This window comes from Petromyzon marinus, chromosome 2, assembly GCF_048934315.1.
Source record: "Petromyzon marinus isolate PM22_M1 ecotype Great Lakes invasive population chromosome 2, UKy_Petmar_22M1.pri1.0, whole genome shotgun sequence".
Classification (NCBI taxonomy): domain Eukaryota; kingdom Metazoa; phylum Chordata; class Hyperoartia; order Petromyzontiformes; family Petromyzontidae; genus Petromyzon; species Petromyzon marinus.
Genome location: NC_133668.1, coordinates 25,038,868 through 25,057,028, shown reverse-complemented (window position 1 = coordinate 25,057,028; position 18,161 = coordinate 25,038,868). Strand labels below are relative to the sequence as shown.

Below are 18,161 nucleotides of genomic sequence, written 5' to 3'. Positions count from 1 at the left end.
CAATCTGTGTGAAAGGTGTGTGCGTGCAGTGTGAATCTGTGTGTGTGTGTGCAGTGTGAATATGTCTGCAGCCTGCGCGTCTGAGTGCAGTGTGAATGTGTGTGTGTGTGCAGAATGAACCTGTTTTAGTGTGCAACGTGAATCTGCGGGTGCAGAGTGAATCTCTGTGTGTGTGCAGAGTTAATCTGCGTGTATGCAGAGTGAATCTGCGTGTGTGCAGAGTGAATCAGCGTGCGTGCAGAGTGAATCTGCGTGTGCGCAGAGTGAATCTGTGTGTCTGTGCAGAGTGAATCTGCGTGTGTGCAATGCAAGCTGTGTGTGTGCAGTGTGAATCTGTGTGTGTGTGTGCAGTGTGAATCTGTGTGTGTGCAGTGTGAATCTGTGTGTGTGTGTGCAGTGTGAATCTGTGTGTGTGTGTGTGCAGTGTGAATCTGTGTGTGTGCAGTGTGAATCTGTGTGTGTGTGCAGTGTGAATCTGTGTGTGTGTGTGTGCAGTGTGAATCTGTGTGTGTGTGTGCAGTGTGAATCTGTGTGTGTGTGTGCAGTGTGACTCTGTGTGTGTGCAGTGTGAATCTGTGTGTGCAGTGTGCATCTGTGTGTGTGTACAGTGTGAATCTGTGTGTGCAATGCAAGCTGTGTGTGTGTGCAGTGTGAATCTGTGTGTGTGTGTGCAGAGTGAATCTGTGTGTGTGCAGTGTGAATCTGTGTGTGTGTGTGTGCAGAGTGAATCTGTGTGTGTGCAGTGTGAATCTGTGTGTGTGTGCAGTGTGAATCTGTGTGTGTGTGTGCAGAGTGAATCTGTGTGTGTGCAGTGTGAATCTGTGTGTGTGTGTGCAGAGTGAATCTGTGTGTGTGCAGTGTGAATCTGTGTGTGTGTGCAGTGTGAATCTGTGTGTGTGTGTGCAGAGTGAATCTGTGTGTGTGCAGTGTGAATCTGTGTGTGTGCAGTGTGAATCTGCGTGTGTGCAGAGTGAATCTGTGTGTGTGTAGTGTGAATCTGTGTGTGCAGTGTGAATCTGCGTGCTTGCAGTGTGAATCTGCGTGTGTGCAATGCAAGCTGTGTGTGTGTGTGTGCAGTGTGAATTTGTGTGTGTGTGTGCAGTGTGAATCTGTGTGTGTGCAGTGTGAATCTGTGTGTGTGTGCAGTGTGAATCTGTGTGTGTGTGTGTGTGCAGTGTGAATCTGTGTGTGTGCAGTGTGAATCTGTGTGTGTGTGTGCAGTGTGAATCTGTGTGTGTGTGTGTGTGCAGTGTGAATCTGTGTGTGTGTGTGCAGTGTGAATCTGTGTGTGTGTGCAGTGTGACTCTGTGTGTGTGCAGTGTGAATCTGTGTGTGCAGTGTGCATCTGTGTGTGTGTGCAGTGTGAATCTGTGTGTGCAATGCAAGCTGTGTGTGTGTGCAGTGTGAATCTGTGTGTGTGTGCAGAGTGAATCTGTGTGTGTGCAGTGTGAATCTGTGTGTGTGTGTGCAGAGTGAATCTGTGTGTGTGCAGTGTGAATCTGTGTGTGTGTGCAGTGTGAATCTGTGTGTGTGTGTGCAGAGTGAATCTGTGTGTGTGCAGTGTGAATCTGTGTGTGTGTGCAGAGTGAATCTGTGTGTGTGCAGTGTGAATCTGTGTGTGTGTGCAGTGTGAATCTGTGTGTGTGTGCAGAGTGAATCTGTGTGTGTGCAGTGTGAATCTGTGTGTGTGCAGTGTGAATCTGCGTGTGTGCAGAGTGAATCTGTGTGTGTGTGTAGTGTGAATCTGTGTGTGCAGTGTGAATCTGCGTGCTTGCAGTGTGAATCTGCGTGTGTGCAATGCAAGCTGTGTGTGTGTGTGTGTGCAGTGTGAATTTGTGTGTGTGTGCAGTGTGAATCTGTGTGTGTGCAGTGTGAATCTGTGTGTGTGTGCAGTGTAAATCTGTGTGTGTGTCGTGTGAATCTGTGTGTGCAGTGTGAATCTGTGTGTGTGCAGAGTGAATCTTGGTGCGTGCAATGCAAGCTGTGTGTGTGTGCAGTGTGAATCTGTGTGTGTGTGCAGTGTGAATCTGTGTGTGTGTGTAGTGTGAATCTGTGTGTGTGTCGTGTGAATCTACGTGTGTGCAGTGTAAATCTGTGTGTGTGTGCAGTGTGAATCTGTGTGTGTGTGTGTGCAGTGTGAATCTGTGTGTGCAATGCAAGCTGTTTGTGTGTGCAGTGTGAATCTGTGTGTGTGCAGTGTGAATCTGTGTGTGTGCAGTGTGAATCTGCGTGTGTGCAGAGTGAATCTGTGTGTTCAGTGTGAATCTGCGTGCTTGCAGTGTGAATCTGTATGTGTGTGCAGTGTGAATCTGTGTGTGCAGTGTGACTCTGTGTGCTTGCAGTGTGAATCTGTGTGTGTGTGTGCAGTGTGAATCTGTATGTGTGTGCAGTGTGAATCTGTGTGTGCAGTGTGACTCTGTGTGCTTGCAGTGTGAATCTGTGTGTGTGTGCAGTGTGAATCTGTGTGTGCAGTGTGACTCTGTGTGTGTGCAGAGTGAATCTGCGTGCGTGCAGAGTGAATCTGTGTGTGCAGTGTGAATCTGTGTGTGTGTAGTGTGAATCTTGGTGCGTGCAGAGTGAATCTGCGTGTGTGCAGAGCGAGTCTGTGTGTGTGCAGAGTGAATCTGCGTGTGTGTAGTGTGAATCTTGGTGCGTGCAGAGTGAATCTGCGTGTATGCAGTGTGAATCTGCGTGTGTGCAATACAAGCTGTGTGTGTGCAGTGCAAGCTGTGTGTGTGTGCAGTGTGAATCTGTGTGTGTGTGCAGTGTGAATTTCTGTGTGTGCAGTGTGAATCTGTGTGTGTGTGCAGAGTGAATCTGCGTGCGTGCAGAGTGAATCTGCGTGTGTGCAGTGTGAATCTGTGTGTGTGTGCAGAGTGAATCTGCGTGCGTGCAATGCAAGCTGTGTGTGTGTGCAATGTGAATCTGTGTGTGTGTGTGTGCAGTGTGAATCTGTGTGTGTGTGTGCAGTGTGAATCTGTGTGTGTGTGCAGTGTGAATCTGTGTGTGCAGTGTGAATCTGTGTGTGTGTGCAGTGTGAATCTGTGTGTGTGTGTGTGTGCAGTGTGAATATCTGTGTGTGTGCAGTGTGAATCTGTGTGTGTGTGTGCAGTGTGATTCTGTGTGTGTGTGTGCAGTGTGAATGTTGGCGAGCGTGCAGTGAGCCAGCGGCTTGGCTTGGTGTCGCTGTGCTGTCTCCGGCATTTCAACTCCTCCCCCCTCTCTTTCCTTCCGGGTGACAGACCCACACACACACACGAGCACACCACCACCACCACTACTACCACGACCAGGACGACACACCACCACCACCGCCGCCGCCGCCAGCTTACAGCTGGCGCTGGTGGAGCAAGGAGGGGTCGGGCCCACGACTCGAGGCCCGGACGGACCCGGGTAAAAGGATGCAGGCCAATAGGTCCGGCCACACCACCACCGCCACCACCGCTACCGCGACCACCGCGACCACCTTTACCAGCAAAACCACCACGAGGAACGGCGGCAGCAGCAGCAGCGACAGCAGCAGCAGCAACGACGAGGAGTTGGGGCCGAACGAGCTCACGGGAGACTGGGAGGCAGCCGAACCCCGGGACCAGCAGGGCCTCAGCTCGGGGTCGAGCCCCAGCAGGTCGAGGGACCCCGCGCACGCCGGGGCCCCGGGCGGCGACAGGAGACCGCGGCCGCGCGGCCACGCACCACGGCGCTCCACGAGGCCCAGCCGGTACAAGGTGAGGCCCTACCTCGTGGGGTGGGGGGGGTGAGGGGGTGAGGCCCTACCTGGTGGGGTGAGGGGGTGAGGCCCTACCTGGTGGGGTGGGGGGGTGAGGGGGTGAGGCCCTACCTGGTGGGGTGGGGGGGTGAGGCCCTACCTGGTGGGGTGGGGGGGTGAGGGGGTGAGGCCCTACCTCGTGGGGTGAGGGGGTGAGGCCCTACCTGGTGGGGTGGGGGGTGAGGGGGTGAGGCCCTACCTGGTGGGGTGGGGGGGTGAGGCCCTACCTCGTGGGGTGGGGGGTGGGGGGTGAGGCCCTACCTCGTGGGGTGGGGGGGTGAGGGGGTGAGGCCCTACCTGGTGGGGTGGAGGGGTGAGGCCCTACCTCGTGGGGTAGGGGGGTGAGGCCCTACCTGGTGGGGTGGGTGGGTGAGGGGGTGAGGCCCTACCTCGTGGGGTGGGGGGGGTGAGGCCCTACCTGGTGAGGTGGGGGGTGAGGCCCTACCTGGTGGGGTGGGGGGGTGAGGGGGTGAGGCCCTACCTCGTGGGGTGGGGGGGTGAGGCCCTACCTGGTGGGGTGAGGGGGTGAGGCCCTACCTGGTGGGGTGGGGGGTGAGGCCCTACCTGGTGGGGTGGGGGGGTGAGGCCCTACCTGGTGGGGTGAGGGGGTGAGGCCCTACCTGGTGGGGTGGGGGGTGAGGCCCTACCTGGTGGGGTGGGGGGGTGAGGCCCTACCTGGTGGGGTGGGTGGGGTGGGGGGGTGAGGCCCTACCTGGTGGGGTGGGGGGTGAGGCCCTACCTCGTGGGGTGGGTGGGGTGGGGGGGTGAGGCCCTACCCGGTGGGGTGGGTGAGGCCCTACCTGGTGGGGTGAGGCCCTACTTGGTGGGGTGGGTGAGGCCCTACCTGGTGGGGTGAGGCCCTACTTGGTGGGGTGGGGGGGTGAGGCCCTTTCCTGGTGGGGTGGGGGGGTGAGGGGGTGAGGGGGTGAGGCCCTACCTGGTGGGGTGGGGGGTGAGGCCCTACCTGGTGGGGTGAGGGGGTGAGGGGGTGAGGCCCTACCTCGTGGGGTGAGGGGGTGAGGGTGTGAGGCCCTACCCGGTGGGGTGGGTGAGGCCCTACCTGGTGGGGTGAGGCCCTACTTGGTGAGGTGGGTGGGGTGGGGGGGTGAGGCCCTACCTGGTGGGGTGAGGGGGTGAGGGGGTGAGGCCCTACCTGGTGGGGTGGGGGGGTGAGGCCCTACCTGGTGGGGTGGGTGGGTGAGGGGGTGAGGCCCTATCTGGTGGGGTGAGGGGGTGAGGCCCTACCTGGTGGGGTGGGGGGGTGAGGCCCTACCTGGTGGGGTGGGGGGTGAGGCCCTACCTGGTGGGGTGGGGGGTGAGGCCACGGGGGTTTTAAGGGGATACAACAAACAGCAGCGCGCCCTTAAGATGATGCGACGGGGGTGGTGGGTTAGGAGAGAGGGAGAATGTGGTGTTGATGGGTGAATGATGAAGAGGTGGGTTGCAGGTACAGTACTGTGTGTGTCTGGGGGTGTTCTTCACAGGGGGGGAGTGGGAAACCAGAGGCAGAGGGGTGGGTGGCAGCCCCAAGAGTGAGTTTTTGTCGAAGGGACTGGAGTGTAAGGGCACTGCAGTTACTGTGTGTCTGTGTGTGTGTCTTTGTATGTGTGTGTCTTTGTGTGTCTTTGTGTGTGTGTCTGTGTGTGTGTGTCTGTGTGTGTGTCTGTGTGTGTCTTTGTGTGTGTGTCTTTGTGTGTGTGTCTTTGTGTGTCTGTGTCTTTGTGTGTGTGTGTCTTTGTGTGTGTCTTTGTGTGTGTGTCTGTGTGTGTGTCTTTGTCTGTGTGTGTGTCTTTGTCTGTGTGTGTCTGTGTGTGTGTCTGTGTCTGTGTGTGTGTCTTTGTCTGTGTGTGTGTCTTTGTCTGTGTGTGTGTCTGTGTGTGTGTCTTTGTGTGTGTGTCTTTGTCTGTGTGTGTGTCTGTGTGTGTATCTTTGTGTGTGTGTGTGTGTCTTTGTGTGTCTGTGTGTGTGTCTGTGTGTGTGTCTGTGTGTGTGTGTGTCTTTGTGTGTCTGTGTGTGTGTCTGTGTGTGTGTCTGTGTGTGTGTCTGTGTGTGTGTCTGTGTGTGTGTGTGTCTTTGTGTGTCTGTGTGTGTGTCTGTGTGTCTTTGTGTGTGTGTCTGTGTGTGTGTGCTGTAATATTGCTCGTGGCTATAATTCTCGGCGTCAGCACTCCCCACAGCGTTGCTGTCACACTACAACACGATACCAATTACAAAAATCGTCCAGCATTGGATAAGACCGATTCGACATGATGATGATATAATTTAAACTATACACGTGATACACACACACACACCGAGCAATGTGTCGTTATTGCATATAGGACACACATTTATAATGCACTGTACGCTACAGTGCCACGATGTACACAAAAACAAAGATCCCCCGTGTAGCCTTTTAACAGAAGATCTTAGAGGCACGGTGCTGCTAGCGAGCTGTACGGCACACGAAGTGGATGGTTGGTGTGGCGAGGAGCACACCCCCACATGCTCTCCTGGCCACGGCCGCCTTTGTCTCCCCAAGTGCTGAAGTCTTAACGCACCTCGCAGGGGTGCAGTGCTCGTTTTAAGGCCGAGTAGACCTAATGCGAGGCTCGGGACCCGCTTCCAGGGCATGCCGCCGGACAGCCGAACGCACAACACGTGTACAGATGAATAGAGAAATACAGATAAATACAGATGAATAGAGAAATACAGATAAATACAGATGAATAGAGAAATAGAGAAATACAGATGAATACAGATGAATAGAGAAATAAAGGCCCCAGTCTTGTGAAAGAGGAAGAAGGCGCAAAGTCGGAGCCATGCGGGGTGGCGTGGTTGGCACGTGCGCACACACACAGACACACACAGACACACACACACAGACACACACAGTCACACACACACAGACACAGACACACACAGACACACACAGACACACACTCACACACAGACACACACACAGACACACACACAGTCACACACAGACGCACACACACACAGACACACACACAGACACACACAGACACACACACACAGACACACACACACAGACACATAGACACACACACAGACACAGATCCCCCGTATAGCCTTAACAGACTGTAGGGCCAAGTGCTGTTAGCGAGCACCTATGAAGGCCGGAACGGTACACGAGGGGGTGGGTGGCCAGCACCACGCCCGACCGCCTTTGTCTCCCCAGTGGCGATGTTTACTACACACCACACGAGGTACTCATTTGAGGCTGAGTCGACCTAGGGGAGGCCCGGAACCGGTTCAGATAATCGTCACGTGTTGGCCGTGAGCGGGAATCGAACTCGTGTCACCGGGTTACAGACAGGTACACACACAGACACACACACTCGCCCAGGTGCTGTGCGGTACGTACACGTGTACCTTGTGTGTGTGTCTGTGTGTGTCTGTGTGTGTACCTGTGTGTGTGTATCTGTGTGTACCTGTGTGTGTGTATCTATATGTCTGTGAGTGTGTGTGTGTCTGTGTGTACCTGTGTGTGTGTCTGTGTGTGTACCTGTGTGTGTGTGTCTGTGTGTATCTCTGTGTGTACCTGTGTGTGTCTATGTGTGTGTCTGTGTGTGTCTGTGTGTGTGTTTCTGTGTGTGTGTCTGTGTGTGTGTGTGTCTGTGTGTGTGTCTGTGTGTGTGGAGAGGTTCGTGCGCTGCGCTATGAACCCGACGACCCAAGTTCGATTCCCGCTCACGGCCAACACCAGTGACGATTATCTGAACCGGTCCTGGGCCTCCCCTCGGTCGGCTCAGCCTCAAATGAGTACTTGGCGTGGGGTGTACACATCGCCACTAGGGAGACAAAGGCGGTCGGGCGTGGTGCTGGCCACCCACCCCCTCGTGTACCGTTCTGGCCATAATAAGTGCTCGCTAGCAGCACTTGCCCCTACAGTCTGTTAAGGCTATACGGGGGATCTTTGTGTTACCGGTGCGTACCGGTGTGGAGCGGTGGTGTAATGGTTAGCGCTGCGCTACGAACCCGGTCACTCGAGTTAGATTCCCGCCAACACCGGTGACGATCATCTCCACCGTCCATGGGTCCCTCCTTTAAGGTCGACTCAGCCTCAAATGAGTGCCATGCGCGGTGTGTAAACATCGCTACTGGGGAGAGACAAAGGCGGCCGGGCGTGGTGCTGGCCACCCAGCCCCCTCGTGTACCGTTCTCGCCATCCGTGTAAGGCTTTACGGGGCGATCTTTTGTGTTTGCCGTGTGACATTGTAGCTGACACCACCGCTCACTCAACACCACCACGGCGCTTGTGCCAGGCTAGGTGCCGCACCTTGAGGCCAATCGCGTGACGTTTGGAAGGTTCGTTGGTGCTGGACAAGAGCTAGCTAGGTCACGGCACAGACCCTCCCCCCCCCCTCCCAGGTGTTATGGGTTGACTGCCCAAGGTGATAGCTGCTCCACCTGTGCACACACACACACACACCCTGTGTGTGTGTGTGTGTATGCCACGAAATGCACACACACACACACACCCTGTGTGTGTGTGTGTGTATGCCACGAAATGCACACACACACACCCTGTGTGTGTGTGTGCATTTCGTGGCATACTGCGCGCGCGCGCACACACAGTGTAACATGAAATCGTGGATTATACAGAGGTTACAAGTAAGATATGGGTTTCAAGTGGGACGTCGGTACAGCTTGCTGAACTATAGTAAGTAACCGTGTGTCTGGTTCTGTATGCGCCGACGTTTATGTGCCCCGCTTTGACCAACTCGCGTTGACCAGCGTGGTGAAGTACGGTTAAATAACCTCCACGAATTACGCGGCGTTAGGGGAGGCTCTCATTCAGAAGTTTATTGACACTAATGCTGTACATGTATGTAACCCACATGTGCGGGTGTTTAGAATCGATATTTCTTCGTCTAGTTACATGACGCTGATAGCACAGTTGGAATAGAATTGGAGAACTGACAAAAAATGTTAGAATTGTTTATTTAATAAAAACAATTTTTTATCACTGCACTCACCTACATAGCCTCCTGGGATTCAAGCAATGGGCCCAGCAAACAACCACCGCTCTGCTCGGCTACCACCACACACAGCTCGTCAGCAACCTCACCGTCACCACCACACTGCCTGGCTTCCACTACGCCTTCCGTTACACATAGCTCAGCAGCAACCCCACACACCACCTCACTGCCTTGCTTCCGTTATGCACAGCTCATCATCAACCCTATCATCGCCACCACATTGCCTTGCTTCCATCTTCCACGGAAACAATGGGTAGCACTTAACCGGATCCACACAAGCCGCAGAAGATGCGGATACCTATGGACAAGTGGAAAATAGTTTGTGGTCCTTCTCCCACACCTCCGATTAGCACAGTTGGCTACATGCGGTGTGAAACAAGTTCAACATACATAATATACGTACAAGCCTAAGAGATTGCGATTGTGAGAACTTCGTATTTCCCAGAATATAAACTTGAAGCTGGTATATCTGCAATTCACCAACTCTCGTACAAAGCAACTGAATGGCAGAACTGAATATGTGATGTTTGCCTTTCATTGGCCATTCAAAACCATCATATTATTATTGATCTTCTCGTTAGTTTTTTTGAGCATGACCGTTTCCTTAACCCATATCTCCCTGCGGTGGTCTTGCCACTTCTCCCTGTCCATCGCTGAGTCTATCAACTGAGGTAGCATGTCTTACAATTCTGTATTATGATGCGTTATGGACATTTTAACAAGCATGCACGGTATTGCTTCATTTGGCTGCTATGTGACCATTGATGGTAATGTCTGCATGTGCATGCCTCTTTTTGTTCCAGTATTCCTTGTCAGAGATCGACTGGAGCGATGGCAGTTCAGATGAGATGTACGAGGGCGATGGAATGATGGAGCAGGTCAACGATCAGCCTGCAGATGAGGGCGCTCCCGTTCAAATATTTGGCTTGGCAGAGAGAGAAGATGATGATGACGATGATGATGACGACGATGACGATAACTTGCCCATTACAGAAGATTCGGAAGATTATGGGTGTCACTCACTTCTGGATGAACAATTCAAGCAAGAGGAGGATTCATCATGTTGGGATTTAGAGCAGGATTTGGAAGATCTTAGGCCGAGCGAGGAAGATATTCAGAAGGAGGAGGAATTGCCTGCGGGAGACAATGTCACCGACAGTTGCTCTTCACAAAAAAGCGAGGAGACGTGCGAATCTTCGCCTCCTGACAAAGACGCGGGGGACTGCCCACCGTCCGCCAGCCAGCAGGAAAACAGTGCCGTGGCGTCAGGCGAGCAAGGGGATTCGTTCGCGAGCGCACGCATGGACTCGAAGGCGCTTGACGTGGAGGTGAAGCGCGAAGCGTCCGATTTCAAGCCTAGGGAGGACACGCAGTGTGGAGTGCGGCCCAGCACGGAGGCCCTGGCGCGCTCCGTAGGGATGCCCCTTAAAATGCCAAAAAGGAAAAGGGGACGTCCTCCGAAAGCTCTGACCACGAGAACGGAGTGGCAGATGTACAGGAGGGCTGTGGAGGTATGTGTGTCTACATGAAATATATATGTGTGTATCTTTTTCGTTAGCTTTTAAAACCTAGCCGTCGAAAACATTAGGCTTAATTTACGTTCCGTTTGAGTCGAGTTTCTGCATTTCTGATGGATTGTGAAATTGTTTCGCTGTGCTATGTTTTGTATTGAGTTATTTTACCTGTTTATTTTCCTTCGATTTGTTTTCAGTTGCTGTGATTTACTTTCACGCTCAGTGGACTTGCACGTAGTTATAAAGGATTTATTTTTATCAATCGTATGATGTTATTTTCATCGTTGAAATTACATGGGTAATTTTTGCAACGTTTTGAGGATGTCATGACACGAGTGTGGTTTTTTTTTCAGGGGAAGATGGTGCATGGATTTAATCGTGGGTTGGAGGCAGAAAAAATCTGTGGCATCACCAAGAGGACGGGCGAGTTGATGTTTCTGATGAAGTGGTGAGTTCATTTTGCAAGATATACGTGTGGGTTTTTCCAAACATCCCAAATAAAGGAGTATTATACAGGAATTCCCCAATTTATTCCCTCCCGTTTTACGTACTTTCACTGTAACGTACTCAACTTATTGATACCCAATCGCGTTTTACGTACCGCTGTACCTCGCTGTGACGTACTGGAGATTTACGAACTACCACTGGGACGCACATTTTCTACGTTTCACAGCGACATTCATGCCCCAGGTGGTACCCAAGTGTTAGCGTCCCAGACTGCCTATATTATCTTTCATGTGTACTCTATTAATATTTTTTCCCCCATTTTAATGGCGACTATTTTTTATACAAGTGTAAACTATTTTTATACGGTAAACTAATAATACATACAGTATAATATACAAGTTAATATATCTGAATATATCAATAATATACACTTTTCAGACAAAAGGTTTTACGGTCGAGATCGTAATGGGTTTACTGAGCATCCTCTGTTTAGGGTGGTCTAGGGTTCAATCCCGACCCTGGCGCTTGTATATTTGGAGTTTGCATGTTCTCTCTGTGGTCATGTGCATTTTTTTTCCTGGTCCTCCGGTTTTTCCTACTACATTTAGAATCAACATGTCTTTAGAGTTATTTAGCTGCTATAAATTTCCACGCAAGTCACTTGATTAAGCTATCATTTGTGGCCAGGTCGCTCCTGAAAAAGAGCTATACAGCTCGTTGGGCCTTACCTGGTGAGATAAAACAGTTAGTTTAGATACTGTACCATGTTAAGATCCACCATCCCATCTCTTTGCTTCGATTTAAGTACTTGAGAATTTACGTTAAGATTTTTAGCAACGCATCCTGGGCGTAAAATGGGCCATCCATTAACCATACTGGTTAATGTCTACTGTGTCAACATGACTGAACGTGTTTTTTTGCTTTTACGTCTCATTTCAGGAAGGGCTGTGCTGAAGCAGACTTGGTCTTGGCAAGAGAAGCTAACTTGAAATGTCCTCAAGTGGTGATTGCGTTCTATGAAAAGAGGCTAACACTTAGATGAATAAAACATTTAGTAAATTTAGTAATTGCACCAATTGGGTTGCTGGTACACTTTTCTGCAATTTTTTTTTATTTTCACATCGAATGAATGAGTACGTAGATTCAAAACAACTTGTCATAAACCCATCGCAGGTGTTCTGTCAAAATGCATGTGCTCTCCTTACCCCGGTATTTGCTTGACACGAATAGTGTCAGTGTAACGATTTTAACCCCTCGCGATGGGTTTTGTCTCAACTCGGGGTCACAATTCACTCATTAAGAAATGTTTTAATTTGTACTTATCATTATGATCAATATCGTCTGCACAGACAACAACGCTCAAATCAGAAATTTTTGAATGCTAATGCATCATCTTTCGATTCCGTACATTGCGATATGGAATCATCTGAATCGGTCCGTTGTTATAAGCTCTCTAAAAAACGCGCATGCAGTTTCTTCAGCCGTAAGGAAACTGTAGTCGGTTGAAATGTACATGTGTCATGGGTACAAACTAGAGGGAGACTTCTCGTTAGAAGCAACACGTTTGTTTTACAAATAACAATTTAGAACACGAAGGGGTACAACCCCTTCCACCCGCTACACTAGGGAGTTACGGCCTCTTCACTGGCGTGCCCTATACACTCGGGACCAATCTTTATAGAGTCCTCCGCTATCGGGGTCTAGGGAGGCTACACTGACCCGACCCAGCCAAGGTCCTCGGGTCCGGCTCCGGCTCCTAGGTCTTCAGGGCAGCTTCTTCATCTTCGAGTGGACGACAACTCCCGGTCCCGTTCAGGGGTCCGGCTTTTATATCCAGTTCCTGGCTCACTCCGCCCCTAGCCACTCCTCCCTTCTGGAACCATCTAGAGGGGCTTGGAGTGTGACGTTATCCTGCATCTCTGGTCACGAGCTAACCTGGTTACCTTGGCCCAACGGCCCGACTCATCTCCATCAGCCTCCCTTCCGCCCCCTGTTGACCCGGATCTATTACTACAGGCGGCGAGTCGTGACAATATCACAGCGCTCAACGATGCCGCTTCACATGTAATAATCGGACAGTATAACACTAAAGTGTCTAAATCTGTAATTCGAATGCTCTTCCACAACTTTGGAAAAAAGGTTGGGGAAACCATTTTCGGCAATTGCATAAATATTTTAAATGCGCGCACACCCAGGCGCATAGTGCTACACTATCGATCGTTACACTGTATGCTTCCGCACGTCGCAAAGTTACTCGCCTGAAAGTTTGAACGAAACTATGACCGGGGTTGGAACAGAACCGCAACTGTGTGAGCAAACGCTGCTAAATACTGGAAGTACATATTGTGCATATTATTCTTTTCAACAAAATAGTCTTACAAGTCGTCGAAAGACAGCCGCAATTGGCCGAATTACCTCTTGAAAATTTTGACCGCACGCCGAGACGGAGAATTGTAGATTAAAATACTGCGGAGACAGAAGCAGCGTCGTCTAAATGTCAACGTCTCGCACTATGATTTGTCGCTATTTAATTAAAGATCTTCAAGACCTTGAATTTTTTTTGTTCTCACGAATCTTATGATGGGTAACCAAGCAAGTGTGCTTCCTTGAGTTATCAGACATGTAATCATTCATTTTTAATCCTCCCCAGTCGAATTCCGTTCAATCCAAGCATCTATTAACCATTTCGTAAATAGTTGCTAAATACTGTGTACCACATTATATTTGCGGTTTATTGATGTTCATATTTGTTGTTCAATTTCATTGACTTGGTTTGTCAGATGGGATCCCATTTCATTGATATTGTGATGTATATTTACGAGGTATTCGTATTTAAAAACGAAATTTGTACAAAAAAAGAGAGAAACCGCTAAATATAATGGTTGGCACAACGATGGTTAGTGCGTCAATGGAAGGGCTTTCGTGAACGTTTTGGTTTGTTGTGATTTGTGCAAAATAAGATGTGTGAATTAAGAACATGTTCTGTATTATTTATTGGAGTTTAGAACAAGCCGAAAGGATGTGTACTACAATCATTGTCACTTTTTGTACATTTGTTTTTAATACATGTTTTAAAAAGTTGTACACGACCTACTGAGTGTTTTCATTCTGCACAATTATATTTCCATGTGTACATATTACAGCTGTTTATATCTATTGACGTTTTATATCCTATATTTTTTTATAAATCATTTAATAACTTCATGGGCCAGTGGTGAGCAATCCAAAATTGAAAAAAATGCACAATGTTAATCATGAATACCACCTTTTACAGCAGAAAATAACAATACGCTAGGGTTTTGGGCTATTCAATCTTCAGAGCAGAGAACAGGGACTAACATACTTCTACTTGGATAACAAAACATTGTGATACTGCATTGGAAGTGGTGCACAAGCACAAATAACACAAACTCAACACAAATATATAAACACCCAGGTCTGTCATTCTGTCACTGTATGATTAACGCGGCACGGATTGGTTGAAGTGCGTCACGTGACCGCGAGCAAACAGTTGTTTCAGTGATTAATAAGTCATACCTCTTAGAAGTGAATGTAGATATCACAACTAAAGATTAAATACATTTTCATTCATTCGCATTAACGTCACATCGCGGGATCGTCAAAAAAAGGTTACGTAGAGTGAAAGTTTTAAGTGAAAACCGCCTCTTATTCGACTTATTTAAAGTCCTCAAGTAAAGCAAAGCCGTTCGCGTTCTTTTTTTACAGTACTCTACAATAATACTTTTCAACAATACCTTTGACGGTGAAACACACGTGCACTACACACACATATCTATTACGTATGGACATATACACACGGTTCTCATTACATTAGTACTGTAGTTTTGTTGGTGCTTAAATCCACTGTTAGATGAAGGCTGTGCGAGTGGATCGTAAGGATTTACTTGAGCAGTCTGTTGGGGGCGCCTATCCTCGAACAACCTAGTCTGTTAATAACACAACTCACTCTTTGAGTCTTTCGGTAAAGTCACGTAGATAGGTTCAAATTAATAAAAAAAAACGTAGTTTTTGTTGTTGTTTTATTTTCATTAATTTGAACCTAAATCTTGACATAAAGCTTTCGTGACTGCTGGAAGTCATATTTTTGGGTCTTTCGGTCAAGTCACATAGATAGGTTTCAAATAATAAATAAAATTAAACTACGACGTTTCGATCGCAACACAAGCGGTTGTCTTCAGGAAAAGGGGGGTTAGTTTCCAATGCAAACTGCTTATAAGGGGTTTGAAATGGGCGTAGCCCAAATGTCAGCAGCCAATGAAAACGTAAGCGGTGGGCAGCCAACCTGAAGGTGGTTGGTTTTCCACCAATCAAAGCGCTGCCAGGTGAAAATTAGCATGTTAATGAGAGATTAGCATGTTAATGAGAGATTAGCATGTTAATGAGAGATTAGTATGTTAATAAAAATATTAGCATGTTAATAATAGATTAGCATGTTTATGGCAGATCGCAGAGCTGCAACGCAAGTGGCCGTGCTCGTGTGAATTGGAAGGACGTTATCAACCAGTTTAAGTCATAATTGGCTATGATCTTCCCATGCTACCACCTTCCCATGCTAGTTGTGCTTTACGCCCATTTCAAACTTGCGCTTTCACGGGGTTCACAATCGTACAGTCACTTCGCACGCCGACCGCTTGGTTGCGGCTCTGCGATCTCACATTAACATTCTAATCTCTCTTTAACATGCTAATCTCTCATTAACATTCTAATCAATAATTAACATGCTAATCTCTCGTAAACATACTAATCTCTCATTAACATACTAATCTATCAGTGACATGCCAATATCTCATTAACATACCAATCTCTCGTTAACATTCTAATCTATCATTAACATACTAATCTATCATTAACATACTAATCTATCATTAATATTCTAATCTATCATTAACATGCTAATCTCTCATTAACATACTAATCTATCAGTGACATGCCAATCTCTCATTAACATACCAATCTCTCATTAACATTCTAATCTATCATTAACATACCAATCTCTCATTAACATACTAATCTATCATTAATATGCTAATCTCTCATTAACATACTAATCTATCATTAATATGCCCATCTCTCATTAACATATCAATCTCTTATTAACATGCTAATCTCTCATTAACATACTAATCTATCATTAACATACCAATCTGTCATTAACATACTAATCTTTCATTAATATGCTAATCTCTCATTAACATACTAATCTCTCATTAATATGCTAATATCTCATTAACATACTAATCTATCATTAACATACCAATCTCTCATTAACATACTAATCTCGCATTAACATACTAATCTCTCATTAACACGCCAATCTCTCATTAACATAGCAATCTCTTATTAACATGCTAATCTCTCATTAACATGCTAATATCTCATTAACTTACCAATCTATCATTGACATACTAATCTATCATTAACATACCAATCTCTCATTAACATACTAATCTCTCATTGACATGCTAATCTCTCATTAACATACTAATCTCTCATTAACATACTAATCTATCATTAACATGCTGATCTCTCATTAACATACTAATCTCTCATTAATATGCTAATCCCTCATTAACATACTAATATCACATTAACATACTAATCTATTATTAACATACTAATCTCTCATTAACATGCGAATCTCTCATTAACATGCTAATCTCTCATTAACATGCTAATTTTCACCTGGCAGCCCTTTGATTGGTAGAAAACCAACCACCTTCAGGTTGGCTGCCCACCACTTACATTTTCATTGGCTGCTGACATTTGGGCTACGCCCATTTCAAACACCTGATAAACACTACTCATCGGTTTTTTCGGTAAAGTCACCAATGAGTACGCACATTAACATTCTAATCTCTCTTTAACATGCTAATCTCTCATTAACATTCTAATCAATAATTAACATGCTAATCTCTCGTTAATATACTAATCTCTCATTAACATACTAATCTATCAGTGACATGCCAATCTCTCATTAACATACCAATCTCTCATTAACATTCTAATCTATTACGCAGTCACGAAAGCTTTAATTTTTTATTAACACCTGATAAACAGTTTGCATTGGAAGCTAACCCCCCTTTTCCTGAAGACGACCGCTTGTGTTGCGATCGAAACGTCGTAGTTTTTTTGTTCTTTTCTTTGAACCTATTTCCTTGACTTTACCGAAAGACCCCAAAGAATATGAATTCCTGCAGTCACGAAAGCTTTACGTCAACATTTCTCAAAGAAAAAAAATATATAACGTGACGTCTTGGGAAATGGTCCTCCATTGCACATGGACTGTCTGCCCAGAACCGTGATATGGCCCAGCGATAGTGCGTTCGCCACGTTTTGCGAGGTTTGTAGTATTGATCTGGCAGGCTTCCCTGGTTATTAATACTGTGTGTGTGTGTACAATATCAACTGTACAAATACACACCGTCCGCGTTACTGCGGATCCTGTAACGTAATTCACAAGAGTAGGCCATTTCTTTAGAACTGCTTTTTGTGTTTAGTTTGTTGTCTTTCCCCCACACCTCGGACTAGCACGGTCGTCTACGTCCGGTGCGAAAGAAGTTCAACATACTTTTGGAAAATTTGAAAATTATCTGCAAATTACTCAATTTGTTATCAAAAGTAACAACATTTGTCCCGACTGCGAGCGTACTGCAGACTTATGAAACGGCACCTGTGAGAAGGCACGATAGTCCATAACAATCGCCCTAATATTCTTAGCTCTTTCGGTAAAATCACGTTGAAGGGAAACAATAAAATAATAAAATATATATAAAACAATAAAAATTCTTACGACGTTTCGACCATAACGCAAACGGTCATCATCAGGTCGAAACGTCGTGAGAATTTTTATTGTTTTATATATATTATTATTTTATTGTTTCCCTTCAATGTGACTTTACCGAAAGAGCTAAGAATATGAATTACTGCAGTCACGAAAGCTTTAAATAAAAAATCGCCCTAATACTTAATGTACTAAATTATTAATCACGTTATGAATATAATTATAAGGATCAATGCCTAAAACGAGGGGCTGCGTCTTGCTTACCCGACACGTTGCATGTTATATATTGTTGTATTTAGATATTGTACCTATACACCGCAGTGCCTTTAAAACTTTTGATGAAAATCTGGAATTGCTCTTTGACTAATTTTTTTACAAACAGATATTGTTCCCCAAACAAACCGTCAAGGTGGGTACAGTCTCAATGTCACTTAAAGTAAAACTTTGGTGGGCAGTGCCGGATTATCCAAGTAGCAAAAGTACCTACACATGTAGCTACGGGCCCCACACTTTTAAGGGCCCCGCGCTAATGCTTTCAAGCTATGAATTCTGCGCTTGCTCTGTTACTATAGTACTAGACCACCTTCAACTTTACGAACGACTGGGTGTTTAAGGTTAGCGATTTGTCGTATTATCTAGCTGCATAG

The 18,161-nt window shown here is 47.2% G+C and overlaps 1 protein-coding gene across 1 annotated transcript; it reads left to right on the top strand.

Moving 5' to 3' along the window:
• The first annotated feature begins 3,197 nt into the window (after positions 1 to 3,197).
• LOC116944673 (uncharacterized) lies at positions 3,198 to 13,794 on the top strand. Its single transcript, XM_032958425.2, has 4 exons — positions 3,198 to 3,725; positions 9,555 to 10,262; positions 10,619 to 10,713; positions 11,652 to 13,794. Exons 1-4 carry the CDS (start codon positions 3,402 to 3,404, stop codon positions 11,752 to 11,754), a joined length of 1,230 nt encoding a protein of 409 aa, XP_032814316.2. The 5' UTR covers positions 3,198 to 3,401; the 3' UTR covers positions 11,755 to 13,794.
• The last annotated feature ends 4,367 nt before the right edge of the window (positions 13,795 to 18,161 follow it).